Below are 18,798 nucleotides of genomic sequence, written 5' to 3'. Positions count from 1 at the left end.
TATACAGGGAGCTCCCTCTAGTGGTGGCTGCAGACAGAATCTTATCATGTATGTCTGTATACAGGGAGCTCCCCCTAGTGGTGACTGCAGACAGGATCTTATCATGTATCTCTGTATACAGGGAGCTCCCTCTAGTGGTGACTGCAGACAGGATCTTATCATGTATCTCTGTATACAGGGAGGTCCCCCTAGTGGTGGCTGCAGACAGGATCTTATCATGGATCTCTGTATACAGGGAGCTCCCCCTAGTGGTGGCTGCAGACAGAATCTTATCATGTATCTCTGTATACAGGGAGCTCCCCCTAGTGGTGGCTGCAGACAGGATCTTATCATGTATCTCTGTATACAGGGAGCTCCCCCTAGTGGTGGCTGCAGACAGAGAAATTTCCATGTGAGGTCATGTACGTACCTTTATTTTCTTGCACTGTGATCCGATTTCCACGTCTTGATTTATTCTCTCTTCTCGGGTGCGGACGCCGGACGTCATGTAACAAGTCAACCAGACAATGACAAGTCGGCAGGAAATTAAAAAACAAGGTACTTTTTATTCGTTTTCTATAGAAAATACAGAGCTAAAAGTGAATCTGTCTGATTTGTTCGGTCGACTCTGATTTCTGGAATGTAAACCACCCCCAAGAGAAGAAATAAAACCTAACGACCCGGGATGACATCAGCAACGCTGAACGATCTGGCACTTTAGCTCATTCGTCTCATCGGCGCCACATTTGTTTATTTTTTTTCCTTGGGAAGAGTCCGCAGTTCCTAAATGCAGCACGCCCCTCCCCCGCCGCGATCGTTTCGACGTCCGTCACCCAAATCCAAAAGTAAACACATAATGACACCGGCGAGTAATTACGTAAAATCAAGGATGGCGCCACTTCTCCTCCTGCCGCTCCAGTGTATCCAGAGAACAATAACGGAGACGGCGGCAGTGAGTCACATGACTGATTACGGCCCCTGAGCCTACAGGAGGGAGGGGATAAAAGGGTGCGAGGGAAGATCTTCAGCAAGTCTGACATCATTCAGGCACAGACAAAAGCAAAAAAGAGGAAAAGGCAATTGGGACGCGTCCGTGTAGGAGCCACAATGACCGGAGGAGACGCAGCAGAGACCCCCGAGACCCCGCGCCCGATCCACATAGTCCTGGGCAGAGAAAGCAAAATGTAGGCCGCGGTCTCCGCACGTCCCCGGTCTCGGCACTCTTCTCTCAGGCCGGATCTGGCAGCGAGTCGGGCTCTAGCTGTCCTCACCGTTCTCGCCGGGCCCCTTGATCAGCCGCTTCTGCCCTCGTTTCCCGGCAGGTCCTTTGGGTTTGGCAAAAGCCTGTTTGAAGGCGTGCTGCTTGGGGTGCACCTCGTCGTAGAGAAACTCAGGGGTCAGCTCCGCACCGTCCTCTATTTCAATCTGGAGGACAACAAAAGACGGAGATAAATACAGCGCGCGTCGGGGCGCCGGGGGGCGACTAAAGGAGCGCCGCTTCGGCTTTATGTAAAGAAAAGTGCTGCAAGCTTCCCTAATTCTCCCAAGTCTTAAGATCTCTGCTTGCTGTGGCCACATTCAGAGGCTCAAACAGCTTCCTGGCCTAATACGTCTCACAGCTGAGGGTTTGTCACAATGGTATTAAGTCTAGATGATCTTCCCTGAACAGCCCGGATCCCACATTAATACTTCTTACCTTCACTGACACATTGTAACACACAGGAGAGAGATTGGTGCTGCTGTCTAGCTCACAGAGGATCTAGTTGACTGATACACTGTCACAAACCCTCAACTGTTAGTAGTATGGAGCCAGCGCTGTAGATTGGACACTTCAGTATTTTCAGATGAAAACTTTCTTGCTAAACCTACTGTAAGCTCATAGACCTAATACTTCTCACAGCTGAGGGTTTGTTACAACTGTAACCAGTCTGTACAATCCTCTGTGAGATAAATATACACGGATACAATGTATCAGGCCCATCAGCTCACAGGGGATTCTCCAGACTGGACACAAGTGTAACAGACCCTCAGCTTTGTGAGAAGAAAAGGAGCTGCATTGATAAAAACAAAAGGAGCTGGATAAAAACAAGGTTTCCATTCATTGACAGCAAGTAGATGAAAACGGTAGAAAATGGAAACACAACTCATATAATACAGCGTTATTTACAAGAACCTGTAGAGAATGTCCCTCTAAGGAGAAAGGAACTCATAAACCCAAAATTATACATGTCTGTTCCCAGGAAAGTTGGGTGACACCAAATACAAATGCAATAATGGATCCAACGTGGCGTCACCCGACTTCTGAATGTTTAATCTACCAGAGTATATGGGGAAAATGCAAATAACACCCGGAAAATAATCACCAGAAAGGTCCCGTATCTATAATGTGCGCGACACGCTGATCGCTGCGGGAGAGGAGATACCTTTTTTGCTATTTCCAGCTGAAAATCCTGCTCCACCGATTCCAGAAGCCGATTCTTACAGCTGGAGTACAACATGCGCTCCTTTATACTGCACTTATAGCCCGGCATGGAGTAAATAAAGACTGGAAGAGAAGAGGGAATAATGAAAGGATGCCGGAAAACAAAGAGGCATAAGAAAGAGTAAGAATATTATTATTTATCTGCAGCCACCACTAGGGGGAGCTCCCTGTATACAGAGATACATGATAAGATCCTGTCTGCAGCCACCACTAGGGGGAGCTCCCTGTATACAGAGATACATGATAAGATTCTGTCTGCAGCCACCACTAGGGGGAGCTCCCTGTATACAGAGATACATGATAAGATCCTGTCTGCAGCCACCACTAGGGGGAGCTCCCTGTATACAGAGATACATGATAAGATTCTGTCTGCAGCCATCACTAGGGGGAGCTCCCTGTATACAGAGATACATGATAAGATTCTGTCTGCAGTCACCACTAGGGGGAGCTCCCTGTATACAGAGATACCTGATAAGATTCTGTCTGCAGCCACCACTAGGGGGAGCTCCCTGTATACAGAGATACATGATAAGATTCTGTCTGCAGCCACCACTAGGAGGAGCTCCCTGTATACAGAGATACAAGATAAGATTCTGTCTGCAGTCACCACTAGAGGGAGCTCCTTGTATACAGAGATACATGATAAGATCCTGTCTGCAGCCACCACTAGAGGGAGCTCTCTGTATACAGATACATGATAAGATCCTGTCTGCAGCCACCACTAAGGAGAGCTCCCTGTATACAGAGATACATGATAAGATTCTGTCTGCAGTCACCACTAGGGGGAGCTCCCTGTATACAGAGATACATAAGATCCTGTCTGCAGCCGCCACTAGGGGGAGCTCCCTGTATACAGAGATACATGATAAGATTCTGTCTGCAGCCACCACTAGGGGGAGCTCACTGTACACAGAGATACATGATAAGATCCTGTCTGCAGTCACCACTAGGGGGAGCTCCCTGTATACAGAGATACAAGATAAGATTCTGTCTGCAGCCACCACTAGGGGGAGCTCCCTGTATACAGAGATACATGATAAGATCCTGTCTGCAGCCACCACTAGGGGGAGCTCCCTGTATACAGATACATGATAAGATCTTGTCTGCAGTCACCACTAGGGGGAGCTCCCTGTATACAGAGATACATAAGATCCTGTCTGCAGCCGCCACTAGGGGGAGCTCCCTGTATACAGAGATACATGATAAGATCCTGTCTGCAGCCGCCACTAGGGGGAGCTCCCTGTATACAGAGATACATGATAAGATCCTGTCTGCAGCCGCCACTAGGGGGAGCTCCCTGTATACAGAGATACATGATAAGATCCTGTCTGCAGCCGCCACTAGGGGGAGCTCCCTGTATACAGAGATACATGATAAGATTCTGTCTGCAGCCACCACTAGGGGGAGCTCACTGTACACAGAGATACATGATAAGATTCTGTCTGCAGCCACCACTAGGGGGAGCTCCCTGTATACAGAGATACATGATAAGATCCTGTCTGCAGCCGCCACTAGGGGGAGCTCCCTGTATACAGAGATACATGATAAGATCCTGTCTGCAGCCGCCACTAGGGGGAGCTCCCTGTATACAGAGATACATGATAAGATTCTGTCTGCAGCCACCACTAGGGGGAGCTCACTGTACACAGAGATACATGATAAGATCCGGTCTGCAGCCACCACTAGGGGGAGTCATCGCTCACCTACAGACTCCAGGTAATCCCCCTCGTGAGAGTGTTTATACAGGAAGAGGTGGTAGCGCGCCGTGTCCTTGGGGACCCTCGCCGGCAGCTCCTGGATGTCCGTGTGCTTCGTATGGACCAGGTCGATTGTCTCCTTTTCTTGATCTAGTTTCTAGGAGATGAGAGAAGAGATGTGAAGCCGGTGACTGATGCGGACGATGACTACAACCATCCCGACGTCGGATCATCCACAATATCGGATTATTCCGCATTCTGAGACTTTGTGATTTGTTACAATCTGCTTTCTACATTGTAACATGTTGCAGCTGTTGTCTCCATGACAACGATTGTCCCCCACAACAGCACAGGTGTCAGGCTCCACCCACTTATAGGACTTTCCTTCCCATATATAGTTGTCAGATACTAAGCATCGGCCAGGGTGGGGAGATGCGTAGCGGTGGTCTTCACCCCATTCCCCGGTGGGGGAGGGGAGGTCATTGAAGCTGATTCTTTCCCATTGGCTCCATGTGCTGCTGATCTCTGGGTGATCGTTGCCGCATTCACGTAACTCAATCCCGCTAACCCGTGTCTGACTGGCGGCAGTGAGTCATCGTCACCCGGATTAGTCACAGGAGATGTTTGTCACATTCATCTCTTAAAGAAACAGACCCGAGAGCCTCCAGCGTAGCAGTGGTGACTACTAGGGTCTGATCCATGCTTTACACTACAGCTCAGCTCCATTACAATCACTGCAATGATCAGATCTAAGTTACCTGTAATGTCTATTTCTTCCTTATTCAGATGCTTTACACTGCAGCTCTGCTCCATTAGGAGACAGTTATGACCGGACACTTTATCTATTGGGGTCTGTACTAGACCTCCTGTCTGAGAAGACACACAGACTGCTGCTCTGTTAATCTCCCTCATACTTGACAGTGCAGCTCTGCTCTATTATGACAAGGCTTTTCTAGATTATTCATGCTTTATACTGCAGCTCTGCTCCTTTCGTAGAGGTTCGCACTGAGCTGCATTGCCTCTCGGCACCTGTAGTAGAACGACACCTGCCTCATCAGACACAGACTGCTGCTCTCTGCACCCTCCTCTTACTTTACACTGCAGCTCTGCTCGCTCTGAGTGTTTGTATATAATAGCACAGACAGCCCCTTTATGTAGTGCTGCTCCGGTGGTCTTATACCTGCTGTCAGACTACAATTTCTAGCACGCCCTGGAAGCGAAAGGATGCCCAAGCATGCTGGGAGTTGTAGTTTGACAGAGAGTCACGGTCTGGAGGCCGCTGAACTGTACAATGCTGATGACCTAAGAACAACTACTCCTACCATTCATGTGCATGATGAGGGTCGTTCACCTACCAGCTGTATGTAGTTGATCTTCCTCTGCTTCAGGAGCTGAACGGCCTCCACGGCCTCCGGCCTCAGAGGGAAGGACAATCCCTGCAGCGTCTGCTGCTTACTCTCGACGCTGATCTCAGTCTTCACCTGCGGAGGAACAGGGGTTAGAAGCGATGGGGTCCGGAGCCCCCCGGCCAACGTCCTTCCCGTCCCCCTCACCTCATTGATCTTGATCTCCCGCAGTTCCCTCTCGGCGGCGGTGAGCGGTGCGGGGGCCGCGCAGGACGACACGTGTCTCTGGTATCCGCTGAGTGTGATGTCTTCCTACACAATGACACAATCAGAATAGACCCCACCGTCCAATAGTCCAGAATGTTGGACGTGTCCTGCACAACGTGGTCCGTGCCGCCCCTCCCCCATTTACATTCTGACCTTTATGGTGCCGAACAGCTCGTCCTTTATGTGTCCGCCGCCGAACTCTTTCTTCACGGTCGCCCTGGTGGCCGCGTACAACATCTTCAGCCGCACCTGTCAGCGGAGGAGAGAGGACCCCGTTATAGCGGAAACGACCCGTGACCTCCGCGACACGCGGGGCGGAGGCAGGAGCGGGCAGGTCATTACCCAGGATCCCCCATGTGACACAGCGGAGTTCACATCCCAAAGACGAAAGTGCCAAAACTTTTACAACAGCATGAAACTTTTTCCATGCCTCTGCTTGCTGTCAGTGAATGTACGTTACCTGCACTGACACATTGTAACGAGCTGACAGGAGAGAGATTGCTGCTCCGCAACATTCACACCAGCACATTTTAATTATTTGTTCTCACAGGGATTCAGGGGTTAATGATTCACTTTAAAGGGACGGCGTCTGGTCCACTGTCTATAAAGCTTCATTATCGGATCATGAAATGTTTGACAACTTTTTAATTGACTTTCTGCTTTAATTCATCATCCTTAAGATCTCTGCTCACCGTCAGTGGCTGGATCAGGTCTGCGCTCGCCGTCAGTGGCTGGATCCGGTCTGCGCTCGCCGTCAGTGGCTGGATCCGGTCTGCGCTCGCCGTCAGTGGCTGGATCCGGTCTGCGCTCGCCGTCAGTGGCTGGATCCGGTCTGCGCTCGCCGTCAGTGGCTGGATCCGGTCTGCGCTCGCCGTCAGTGGCTGGATCCGGTCTGCGCTCGCCGTCAGTGGCTGGATCCGGTCTGCGCTCGCCGTCAGTGGCTGGATCCGGTCTGCGCTCGCCGTCAGTGGCTGGATCCGGTCTGCGCTCGCCGTCAGTGGCTGGATCCGGTCTGCGCTCGCCGTCAGTGGCTGGATCAGGTCTGCGCTCGCCGTCAGTGGCTGGATCAGGTCTGCGCTCGCCGTCAGTGGCTGGATCAGGTCTGCGCTCGCCGTCAGTGGCTGGATCAGGTCTGCGCTCGCCGTCAGTGGCTGGATCAGGTCTGCGCTCGCCGTCAGTGGCTGGATCAGGTCTGCGCTCGCCGTCAGTGGCTGGATCAGGTCTGCGCTCGCCGTCAGTGGCTGGATCAGGTCTGCGCTCGCCGTCAGTGACTGGATCAGGTCTGCGCTCGCCGTCAGTGACTGGATCAGGTCTGCGCTCGCCGTCAGTGACTGGATCAGGTCTGCGCTCGCCGTCAGTGACTGGATCAGGTCTGCGCTCGCCGTCAGTGACTGGATCAGGTCTGCGCTCGCCGTCAGTGACTGGATCAGGTCTGCGCTCGCCGTCAGTGACTGGATCAGGTCTGCGCTCGCCGTCAGTGACTGGATCAGGTCTGCGCTCGCCGTCAGTGACTGAATCAGGTCTGCGCTCGCCGTCAGTGACTGAATCAGGTCTGCGCTCGCCGTCAGTGACTGGATCAGGTCTGCGCTCGCCGTCAGTGACTGGATCAGGTCTGCGCTCGCCGTCAGTGACTGGATCAGGTCTGCGCTCGCCGTCAGTGACTGGATCAGGTCTGCGCTCGCCGTCAGTGACTGGATCAGGTCTGCGCTCGCCGTCAGTGACTGGATCAGGTCTGCGCTCGCCGTCAGTGACTGGATCAGGTCTGCGCTCGCCGTCAGTGACTGGATCAGGTCTGCGCTCGCCGTCAGTGACTGGATCAGGTCTGCGCTCGCCGTCAGTGACTGGATCAGGTCTGCGCTCGCCGTCAGTGACTGGATCAGGTCTGCGCTCGCCGTCAGTGACTGGATCAGGTCTGCGCTCGCCGTCAGTGACTGGATCAGGTCTGCGCTCGCCGTCAGTGACTGGATCAGGTCTGTGCTCGCCGTCAGTGACTGGATCAGGTCTGCGCTCGCCGTCAGTGACTGGATCAGGTCTGTGCTCGCCGTCAGTGACTGGATCAGGTCTGTGCTTGCTGTCAGTGGCTGGATAAGGTCTGACCTGTGCTGCTTATAGAGCGGCTTGTTAAAATGTGTCCAGACCATACAATCCTCAAATCTTTCCTGTTATGACAGTTTGTTACAATGTATCAGTGCAGGTAATAATTTATCAGGCTTTTCAGCTCACAGAGGATTGTCTACAAGAGTAACGAACCCTCAGCTGTGACAAGTACAAGGTGTCCGTGACTTTCCATGGATGCGTGTATATGTCTGGCCACAAGGAGGAGCCACTGATTGGCGGCATCTTCAGATATGGGGCGTTTATCTGTGACCGGGTGTCTTACCGGCGAGTGATCAGGTGACCACGACAGGAAGAGCCACTCGTAGCCCTGCGCGTTCTGGCTGTCCAGGCGGTACAGGACGTAACACGGCTGACCGTCATCCAGGAGTGGGAGGATGAGGGTGTCGTAGTCGTGGTCCCAGCTCTTCCGCAGCTCCTTGTGCGCCCCCAGAACGAGCTGCTCTGCAGGAGGGAAGAAGAAACGACACATTGTAACAAACCATCCAGATACAACTATGTGACCAGGAACGGCGCTCGGCCTCTGGAGGTGAACAATGAATGTTTCTATTCCCTGACAACAAGCAAAAACAACGGCGAATAAAGGCAAATAAAAAAGTTGTAAAAGTGGACACCGGCCCTTTAATAATCAGTCACTGTCCCCCGAGCATGAGGACCCCCAACATGTCCATCCTTGCAGGGTCACTGCAGGTCTGCATCGGTCGGTCCTCTCAGCAGGAGCCTCCTTTACAACCGAACCGGCGCTGGCATCTCCGGCACGAGGTGTTTATCTGGCGGCATTCCGAGCTGCCAGGCCGCACTTTCCATGACATCTCCGGGGCTCCGCCTCCGAGGTGACCAGGCGCGGAAGACAAAGGGTTAAACGGAAAAGACAAGGATCACTGGTCGCCTCCGCTGCCACTGGGTACTCGCCAGCGACATCTTAACTCTTAGTTCTCTATTATCCCTGAGTCACCTTAAAGGGCCGGTGTCCAGTCTCTCAACCATAGAGGGTCTTCACTGTATCATAAAAAGTTCTGCAACTTCCTACTTGGCTTTTTGTTTTCATCCTTTGTAACATTTCTGCTCTCTGTCAGTGAGTGTAACCATACAACATTTACAACCAGAGGTGTAAGAGTCCTCCAGACCTCGTCCTCCTCACATCTACGGAATTGTTACAATGTTTGTTATAAACGGATACATTGTATCGAGCCATTCACCTGGAGGAGGACCCAGGATACAATTGTAACCAACCCTCAGGTGGGACAGATCTTGTAAGCAAAATTAATATTTCTTTTCACTGACAGCAGCAAAAAATCTTGAAAATGGTAAAGTTGAAAGAAAGTTGAAGAACTTAATACACAGATTACAGATCGACCTGAATGAGAGCAGAGAGTCATGGTGAGGCGTCAGCAAAGTGCGAGTCCGGGGGGCAGGAAGTCCTGCAAGATATCGTGTCCGGGAAAGCCGGGTGATAACCAGTCCTGATGCTTCCACCGTGGCCGGGACCCCCAGGGGCAGTCGACGAGGAAGGGACCCACAGGGGCCGTCGCCAGCTTTCCAGAAGGCTGAATGGGAGCGATAACTTCCCACCTTAAATAATGCGCAAATAAGGGAGTCCGGTTAAACGGGGTGACAAACTCTATGGTACGGTGACACTGACACCCCAGGGACTAGCAGGGACTAGCCCGTCACCCTCCCCACGACCCCCGGGGACTCACCATCTTCGATGACCACTTTGATCAGCCGGATGGATCCATTTCGAGCTTTTGCGAAGAAATCCTTCAGTTCCGGAGTAGCTACAAGAACCAAGAACATACCGGTGAGTCAGCGAGAGAGAGCGGGCGAGGGCTGCGGGCGAGGAGAGGGCTGCGGGACGTCTGTCTGGGATCAGCTACAAATGGGCAGCAGCAGCACATGAGCTGAACCTGATCCCCGACAGCGTCACCTCCCAAATATAGCCGAGCGCTCTGGAGGGGCGGCCGGCTGCTTAATACCAGGGGGATAAACACGGGGCCTTATATACATGGAGACGTCTCTGTGGTGTCACGGGGGCAGAGGGTGATGCCCATTGGTGCCACGTTCTGCTCTACAGATGGGTCAGAGTTTCCGCTCCTTCTGTGATTGATGGTCGTTGGTGGGGGGGGGGGGGGGGGAAATCAGCGTCTCCAGGAAACTCAGGATAAGCAAATGCAGAAGGTGACCCCGAACATGACACCACCGACGTGTGAGACCCCCGACCCACCACTGGGTAACGGCATGACAGTCAAGCTGTGTGCCCACGATGCATTTTTTTTTAAGCGTTTCTGCAGCAGCAAAAACGCTTAAACGCTTGGTAGAAGGTCTGCCATGTCCCCCAATGATAATCCGCGTGTGCTGTGCACATGCTGCGGAAATATCCGCTGCGGATTATCATTGCGGAAAAAAACGCAGCATTACCAATTATTTTGCAGAAGAGCGGCGTTTTCGCCGCCATTGACTTGCATTAGACCGCATGGATTACGCATCACTGTATATGTAGATGTGCATTACATGCGTTTCAATGTGCGGATGGTACCCGGGTGTGGAGGACAGGAGACTCTCCCCTGGACCCGGGTACCATAGAACCTGTAAAAAAAGAATAAAATAAAAAATAAATATTATACTTACCTTCTGGCGGCCCGCGGTGCGCTCCTCCTCTCATGCCGGCAGCGATGGACTGAAGGACCTGCGCTGACGTCATAGTCATGTGACGGGTCACGCGAGGCTGACGTCGGCAGGTCCTTCAGTGTACCGCTGTCGGCAAGGGAGAACGGAGGGAAGCAAGACTGCGGGGGCCATCGGAGGGTAAGTATAGATTTATTTTTTTTACCATTCTCTCGGGTCACACTATATATGCCGGTTGCCGGTTACATGGATTTATATAGTGTGACCAAGTTGTCAAGCACTTTCCAGGTGATGCTAAAATCACAACCCGCATGCGGAAATGCAAGTGAAGAACGCATCACATCCGCATGTCCCTGGCAGGAAAAACGCATGTACAATCCGCACGTACAATCCGCACGTACAATCCGCATGTACAATCCGCATGCGTTTTTTTCTGCCAGGGAGATGCAGAAACGCTCAAAAAAAATCCTGAGCATTTCTGCATCGTGGGCACATAGCCTAATAACTGTGCGATAATGGGCAGTAGAGATGTCACTAGTCACAGTCATAAAATGTGCCCTCCTGACCTCCGGGGACAACTCCGTGTGCCCTCCTGATCTACAGGGGATGGTGCCGTGTGCCCTCTTGACCTCGAGGGGGCGATGCCGTGTGCCCTCGTGACCTTCAGGGGCAACGCCGTGTGCCCTCCTGACCTACGAGGGGGGGAAAGGGGGACAAGCCGTGTGCCCTCTTGACCTCCGGGGGGGCGATGCCATGTGCCCTCCTGACCTCCGGGTTGGTGGTGCTGTGTGACCTCCTGACCTCCAGGGGTGACGCTGTGTGACCTCCTGACCTCTGGGGGTGGCGCAGTGTGCCCTCCTGACCTCTGGGGGTGGTGCCGTGCGCCCTCCTGACCTACAGGGACAACTCCGTGTGCCCTCCTGACCTACGGGGGGCGGTGGCGTGTGCCCTCATGACCTACGGAGGGGCGGTGCCATGTGCCCTATGGGGGGGGATGGTGCCGTGTGCCCTCCGGGGGCGATGCTGTGCGCCCTCCTGACCTACGGGGGGTGGTGGCGTGTGCCCTCATGACCTACGCGGGGGCAGTGCCATGTGCCCTATGGGGGGGGACGGGGACGGTGCCGTGTGCCCTCCTGACCTACGTGGGGGGGGGGGGGGCGGTGCCGTGTGCCCTCCGGGGGCGACGCTGTGTGCCCTCCTGACCTACAGGGGTCGGTGGCATGTGCCCTCCTGACCTACGGGAGGGCGGTTTCATGTGCCCTCCTGACCTACGTGGGGGGCGGTGTCGTGTGCCCTTCGTGACCTCCGAGGGCGACGCTGTCGTGTGCCCTCGTGACCTCTGGGGGGGCAACTCCGTGTGCCCTCCTGACCTCCGGGGGTGGTGCAGTGTGACCTCCTGCCCTCCGGGGGGCAGTGCCGTGTGCCCTTCTGACATACATGTGGGGGGTGATGTGAGCCCTCGTGACCTCCGGGGACAACGCTGCGTGCCCTCCTGACCTCCGGGGGGGAAGGGGGGGGGGGCCGTGCCGTGTGCCATCCTGACCTCCGGGGGGGGGGCAACTCCGTGTGCCCTCCTGACCTCCGGGGGTGGTGCCGTGTGACCTCCTCACCTACGTGGGGGGCGGTGCCGTGTGTCCTCCGGGGGCGACGCTGTGTGCCCTCCTGACCTCCGGGGGGGGGGGGGCGGTGCCGTGTGCCCTCCTGACCTCCGGGGGGTCGGTGCCATGTGCCCTCCTGACCTCCGAGGGGCAACTCCGTGTGCCCTCCTGACCTCCGAGGGGCGGTGCTGTGTGCCCTCCCGACCTACGGGGGCAACGCTGTGTGCCCTCCTGACCTCCGGGGGTGGTGCCGTGTGACCTCCTGACCTCCGGGGGTGGTGCCGTGTGCCATCCTGACCTCCGGGGGGCAACTCCGTGTGCCCTCCTGACCTACGGGGACAACTCCGTGTGCCCTCCTGACCTACGGGGGGCGGTGGCATGTGCCCTCATGACCTACGGGGGGGGCGGTGCCATGTGCACTATGGGGGGGGACGGTGCCGTGTGCCCTCCTGACCTACGTGGGGGTGGGGCGGTGCCGTGTGCCCTCCGGAGGCGACGCTGTGTGACCTCCTGACCTACAGGGGGCGGTGGCGTGTGCCCTCCTGACCTACGGGAGGGCGGTGTCATGTGCCCTCCTGACCTCTGGGGGGCAGTGCCGTGTGCCCTCCTGACCTACGTGGGGGGCGGTGTCGTGTGCCCTCGTGACCTCCGGGGGGCAGTGCAGTGCAATGTGCCCTCCTGACCTTCGTGGGGGGCGGTGCCGTGTGTCCTCCGGGGGCGACGCTGTGTGCCCTCCTGACCTCCAAGGGGCAACTCCGTGTTCCCTCTTGACCTCCGAGGGGTGGTGCTGTGTGCCCTCCCGACCGACGGGAGGGGGGGGCAGTGCCGTGTGCCATCCTGACCTCCGGGGGGCAACTCCGTGTGCCCTCCTGACCTCCGGGGGTGGTGCCGTGTGACCTCCTGACCTCCGGGGGTGGTGCCGTGTGACCTCCTGACCTCCGGGGGGCGGTGCCGTGTGACCTCCTGACATACATGTGGGGGGTGATGTGAGCCCTCCGGGGGCAACGCTGTGTGCCCTCCTGACCTCCGGGGGGGGGCCGTGTGCCATCCTGACCTCCGGGGGGCAACTCAGTGTGCCCTCCTGACCTACGGGGACAACTCCGTGTGCCCTCCTGACCTACGGGGGGAGGTGGCATGTGCCCTGATGACCTACGGGGGGGCGGTGCCATGTGCACTATGGGGGGGGGACGGGGACGGTGCCGTGTGCCCTCCTGACCTACGGGGGGCGGTGGCGTGTGCACTCCTGACCTACGGGAGGGCGGTGTCATGTGCCCTCCTGACCTCTGGGGGGCAGTGCCGTGTGCCCTCCTGACCTACGTGGGGGGCGGTGTCGTGTGCCCTCGTGACCTCCGGGGGGCAGTGCAGTGCAATGTGCCCTCCTGACCTGCGTGGGGGGCGGTGCCGTGTGTCCTCCGGGGGGCGGTGCCGTGTGCCCTCCTGACCTCCGAGGGGCAACTCCGTGTGCCCTCCTGACCTCCGAGGGGCGGTGCTGTGTGCCCTCCCGACCTACGGGGGCAACACTGTGTGCCCTCCTGACCTCCGGGGGGAGGGGGGGGGGGGAGGGGCAGTGCCGTGTGCCATCCTGACCTCCGGGGAGCAACTCCGTGTGCCCTCCTGACCTCCGGGGGTGGTGCCGTGTGACCTCCTAACCTCCGGGGGGCAGTGCAGTGTGCCCTCCTGACCTACGTGGGGGGCGGTGCCGTGTGTCCTCCGGGGGCGACGCTGTGTGCCCTCCTGACCTCTGGGGACGGTGCCGTGTGCCCTCCCGACCTACGGGAGGGGCCGTGCCGTGTGCCCTCCTGACCTCCGGGGGTGGTGCCGTGTGACCTCCTGACCTCCGGGGGGCAGTGCAGTGTGCCCTCCTGACCTCCGGGGGGCAGTGCAGTGTGCCCTCCTGACCTATGCGGGGGGCGGTGCCGTGTGTCCTCCGGGGGCGACGATGTGTGCCCTCCTGACCTCCGGGGGGGCGGTGCCGGGTGCCCTCCTGACTTCCGAGGGGCAACTCCGTGTGCCCTCCTGACCTCCGGGGGGGCGGTGCCGTGTGCCCTCCTGACCTCCGAGGGGCAACTCCGTGTGCCCTCCTGACCTCCGAGGGGCGGTGCTGTGTGCCCTCCCGACCTACGGGGGCAACGCTGTGTGCCCTCCTGACCTCCGGGGGGAGGGGGGGGGGGGGGCAGTGCCGTGTGCCATCCTGACCTCCGGGGGGCAACTCCGTGTGCCCTCCTGACCTCCGGGGGTGGTGCCGTGTGACCTCCTGACCTCCGGGGGGCGGTGCCGTGTGACCTCCTGACCTCCGGGGGGCGGTGCCGTGTGACCTCCTGACATACATGTGGGGGGTGATGTGAGCCCTCCCGACCTACGGGGGCAACGCTGTGTGCCCTCCTGACCTCCGGGGGGGGGGCCGTGTGCCATCCTGACCTCCGGGGGGCAACTCAGTGTGCCCTCCTGACCTACGGGGGAAGGTGGCATGTGCCCTGATGACCTACGGGGGGGCGGTGCCATGTGCACTATGGGGGGGGGACGGGGACGGTGCCGTGTGCCCTCCTGACCTACGGGGGGCGGTGGCGTGTGCACTCCTGACCTACGGGAGGGCGGTGTCATGTGCCCTCCTGACCTCTGGGGGGCAGTGCCGTGTGCCCTCCTGACCTACGTGGGGGGCGGTGTCGTGTGCCCTCGTGACCTCAGAGGGCGACGCTGTCGTGTGCCCTCGTGACCTCCGGGGGGCAGTGCAGTGCAATGTGCCCTCCTGACCTGCGTGGGGGGCGGTGCCGTGTGTCCTCCGGGGGGCGGTGCCGTGTGCCCTCCTGACCTCCGAGGGGCAACTCCGTGTGCCCTCCTGACCTCCGAGGGGCGGTGCTGTGTGCCCTCCCGACCTACGGGGGCAACGCTGTGTGCCCTCCTGACCTCCGGGGGGGGGGGGGGGGGGGGGCAGTGCCGTGTGCCATCCTGACCTCCGGGGGGCAACTCCGTGTGCCCTCCTGACCTCCGGGGGTGGTGCCGTGTGACCTCCTGACCTCCGGGGGGCAGTGCAGTGTGCCCTCCTGACCTCCGGGGGGGCGGTGCCGTGTGTCCTCCGGGGGCGACGCTGTGTGCCCTCCTGACCTCTGGGGGCGGTGCCGTGTGCCCTCCCGACCTACGGGAGGGGCCGTGCCGTGTGCCCTCCGGGGGTGGTGCCGTGTGACCTCCGGGGGGCAGTGCAGTGTGCCCTCCTGACCTCCGGGGGGCAGTGCAGTGTGCCCTCCTGACCTCCGGGGGGCAGTGCAGTGTGCCCTCCTGACCTATGCGGGGGGCGGTGCCGTGTGTCCTCCGGGGGCGACGATGTGTGCCCTCCTGACCTCCGGGGGGGCGGTGCCGTGTGCCCTCCTGACTTCCGAGGGGCAACTCCGTGTGCCCTCCTGACCTCCGGAGGTGATGCCGTGTGCCCTCCTGACTTCCGAGGGGCAACTCCGTGTGCCCTCCTGACCTCCGGGGGTGGTGCCGTGTGCCCTTCCGACCGACGGGGGGTGGTGCCGTGTGCCCTCCCGACCTACGGGAAGGGGGGGGGGTGGTGTTGGGAAGAGGCCGGAGGTGTGACCCGAGGCCGCCCCGCGTCCTCCCCTCCGCTGCTCCTCGCTCGGTGGTCTCTGATAATTCACATTTCTCTTTTTCTTCTGGTCGTTGATGACTGGCTTTTTAAAAATCAGTTCCACGTTGTCAGCTCCGGCGCCCCCACAGATCCCGCTCACAGGCTGCATCGTACAGGGCAGGACGGGGGATTACGTGGGCGCTGATGCTGTGAAGTCAGCATTCTATAAATAGCAGCTATCGCAGCAGCGGAGACACCACAAGTCCCAGCAACTGCATGAAAAAAAATCCCCTCCCCCAGTCGTGTCCGTTATATCCGCTCCTGAGGATTGTGACAAGCGGGTGTTACATTGTATCAGGTGATAAGTTACTGATCGCTGGGGGTCCAACCAGCAGTCACCCCCATTATCATGGACCCTCAGCACTCGGCCGCCCTCCATTCATTCTCTGCTCATTGCTGCAATCGGCTCCGTAGGGAATGGAGGGCGGAAGAGTGCTGAGGGTCTATGATAAGGGGGTAGAACTGGGACACCAGCTGGAGGAGTGGGGGACGGACACCAGCTGGAGGAGTGGGGGACGGACACCAGCTGGAGGAGTGGGGGACGGACACCAGCTGGAGGAGTGGGGGACGGACACCAGCTGGAGGAGTGGGGGACGGACACCAGCTGGAGGAGTGGGGGACGGACACCAGCTGGAGGAGTGGGGGACGGACACCAGCTGGAGGAGTGGGGACGGACACCAGCTGGAGGAGTGGGGGACGGACACCAGCTGGAGGAGTGGGGGACGGACACCAGCTGGAGGAGTGGGGGACGGACACCAGCTGGAGGAGTGGGGGACGGACACCAGCTGGAGGAGTGGGGGACGGGGGACGGGGACCAGCTGGAGGAGTGGGGGACGGGGACCAGCTGGAGGAGTGGGGGACGGGGACGGACACCAGCTGGAGGAGTGGGGGACGGGGACGGGGGACGGACACCAGCTGGAGGACTGGGGGGGGACGGGGGACGGACACCAGCTGGAGGACTGGGGGGGGGGGGGCGGGGGGACGGACACCAGCTGGAGGACTGGGGGGGGGCGCCGGGGGACGGACACCAGCTGGAGGACTGGGGGGGGGACGGGGGACGGACACCAGCTGGAGGACTGGGGGGGGGGGACGGGGGACGGACACCAGCTGGAGGACTGGGGGGGGGGGAACACGGGGGACGGACACCAGCTGGAGGACTGGGGGGGGGACGGGGACGGACACCAGCTGGAGGACTGGGGGGGGGACGGGGACGGACACCAGCTGGAGGACTGGGGGGGGGACGGGGACGACACCAGCTGGAGGACTGGGGGGGGGACGGGGACGGACACCAGCTGGAGGACTGGGGGGGGGGGCGGGGGGACGGACACCAGCTGGAGGACTGGGGGGGGGACGGGGGACGGGACACCAGCTGGAGGACTGGGGGGGGGGGACGGGGGACGGACACCAGCTGGAGGACTGGGGGGGGACGGGGGACGGACACCAGCTGGAGGACGGGGGGGGGGACGGGACGGACACCAGCTGGAGGACTGGGGGGGGGGACGGGGACGGACACCAGCTGGAGGACTGGGGGGGGGGACGGGGACGGACACCAGCTGGAGGACTGGGGGGGACGGGGACGGACACCAGCTGGAGGACTGGGGGGGGGGACGGGGACGGACACCAGCTGGGAGGACTGGGGGGGGACGGGGACGGACCACCAGCTGGAGGACTGGGGGGGGGACGGGGACGGACACCAGCTGGAGGACTGGGGGGGGGACGGGGACGGACACCAGCTGGAGGACTGGGGGGGGACGGGACGGACACCAGCTGGAGGGACTGGGGGGGGACGGGACGGACACCAGCTGGAGGACTGGGGGGGGGACGGGGACGGACACCAGCTGGAGGACTGGGGGGGGGACGGGGACGGACACCAGCTGGAGGACTGGGGGGGGGACGGGGACGGACACCAGCTGGAGGACTGGGGACGGGCAACCGCTGGGGGACGGGGACGGACACCAGCTGAGGACTGGGCGGCACCACTGGGGGACGGGGACGGGACACCAGCTGGAGGACTGGGGGGGGGACGGGGGACGGACACCAGCTGGAGGACTGGGGGGGGACGGGGACGGACACCAGCTGGAGGACTGGGGGGGGGGACGGACACCAGCTGGAGGACTTGGGACGGGCAATGGAGGACTGGACGGGGACGGACACCAGCTGGAGGACTGGGGGGGGGACGGGGACGGACACCAGCTGGGAAGGACTGGGACTGGGACACCAGCTGGAGGACTGGGACGGACACCAGCTGGAGGACTGGGACGGGCACCAGCTGGAGGACTGGGACGGGCACCAGCTGGAGGACTGGACGGGCACCAGCTGGGAGGACTGGGACGGGGACGGACACCAGCTGGAGGACTGGGACGGGGACGGACACCAGCTGGAGGACTGGGACGGGGACGGACACCAGCTGGAGGACTGGGACGGGGACGGACACCAGCTGGAGGACTGGGACGGGGACGGACACCAGCTGGAGGACTGGGACGGGGACGGACACCAGCTGGAGGACTGGGACGGGGACGGACACCAGCTGGAGGACTGGGACGGGACGGACACCAGCTGGAGGACCTGGGACGGGGACGGACACCAGCTGGAGGCTGGGAGGGACGGACCACAGGCGGAGGACTGGGACGGGGACGGACACCAGCTGGAGGACTGGGACGGGGACGGACACCAGCTGGAGGACTGGGACGGGGACGGACACCAGCTGGAGGACTGGGACGGGGACGGACACCAGCTGGGAGGACTGGGACGGGGACGGACACCAGCTGGAGGACTGGGGACGGGGACGGACACCAGCTGGAGGACTGGGACGGGGACGGACACCAGCTGGAGGACTGGGACGGGGACGGACACCAGCTGGAGGACTGGGACGGGACGGACACCAGCTGGAGGACTGGGACGGGGACGGACACCAGCTGGCGGACGGGACGACACAGCTGGAGGATGGGACGGGCGGAGACGGGGGACGACTGACGGGAGGACTACGTCAGCTGGAGGACTGGGACGGGGAACGTTACACCAGCTGGAGGGGAACTGGGACTGGGGAACGGACACAGCTGGATGG

At 59.7% G+C, this 18,798-nt stretch overlaps 1 protein-coding gene across 2 annotated transcripts; it reads right to left on the bottom strand.

Moving 5' to 3' along the window:
* Positions 1-525: 525 nt before the first annotated feature.
* On the bottom strand, positions 526-9,781 carry TWF2 (twinfilin actin binding protein 2). Of its 2 annotated transcripts, XM_073645066.1 has the most exons (8): positions 9,587-9,771; positions 8,152-8,330; positions 5,925-6,020; positions 5,712-5,816; positions 5,514-5,639; positions 4,165-4,315; positions 2,403-2,524; positions 526-1,404 (listed from the first exon to the last, which is right to left on the bottom strand). In XM_073645066.1, exons 1-8 carry the CDS (start codon positions 9,681-9,683, stop codon positions 1,237-1,239), a joined length of 1,044 nt encoding a protein of 347 aa, XP_073501167.1. In that variant the 5' UTR covers positions 9,684-9,771; the 3' UTR covers positions 526-1,236. The 2 variants fall into 2 exon arrangements, with proteins under 2 accessions (XP_073501167.1, XP_073501166.1); XM_073645065.1 differs by having other exon boundaries at positions 5,514-5,816; positions 9,587-9,781.
* Positions 9,782-18,798: the final 9,017 nt, after the last annotated feature.

This window comes from Phyllobates terribilis, unplaced genomic scaffold (assembly GCF_046119375.1).
Source record: "Phyllobates terribilis strain yellow unplaced genomic scaffold, ASM4611937v1 Scaffold_8__6_contigs__length_399053987, whole genome shotgun sequence".
Taxonomy (NCBI): Eukaryota; Metazoa; Chordata; class Amphibia; order Anura; family Dendrobatidae; genus Phyllobates; species Phyllobates terribilis.
This window is presented reverse-complemented; position numbering and strand designations above follow the sequence as displayed.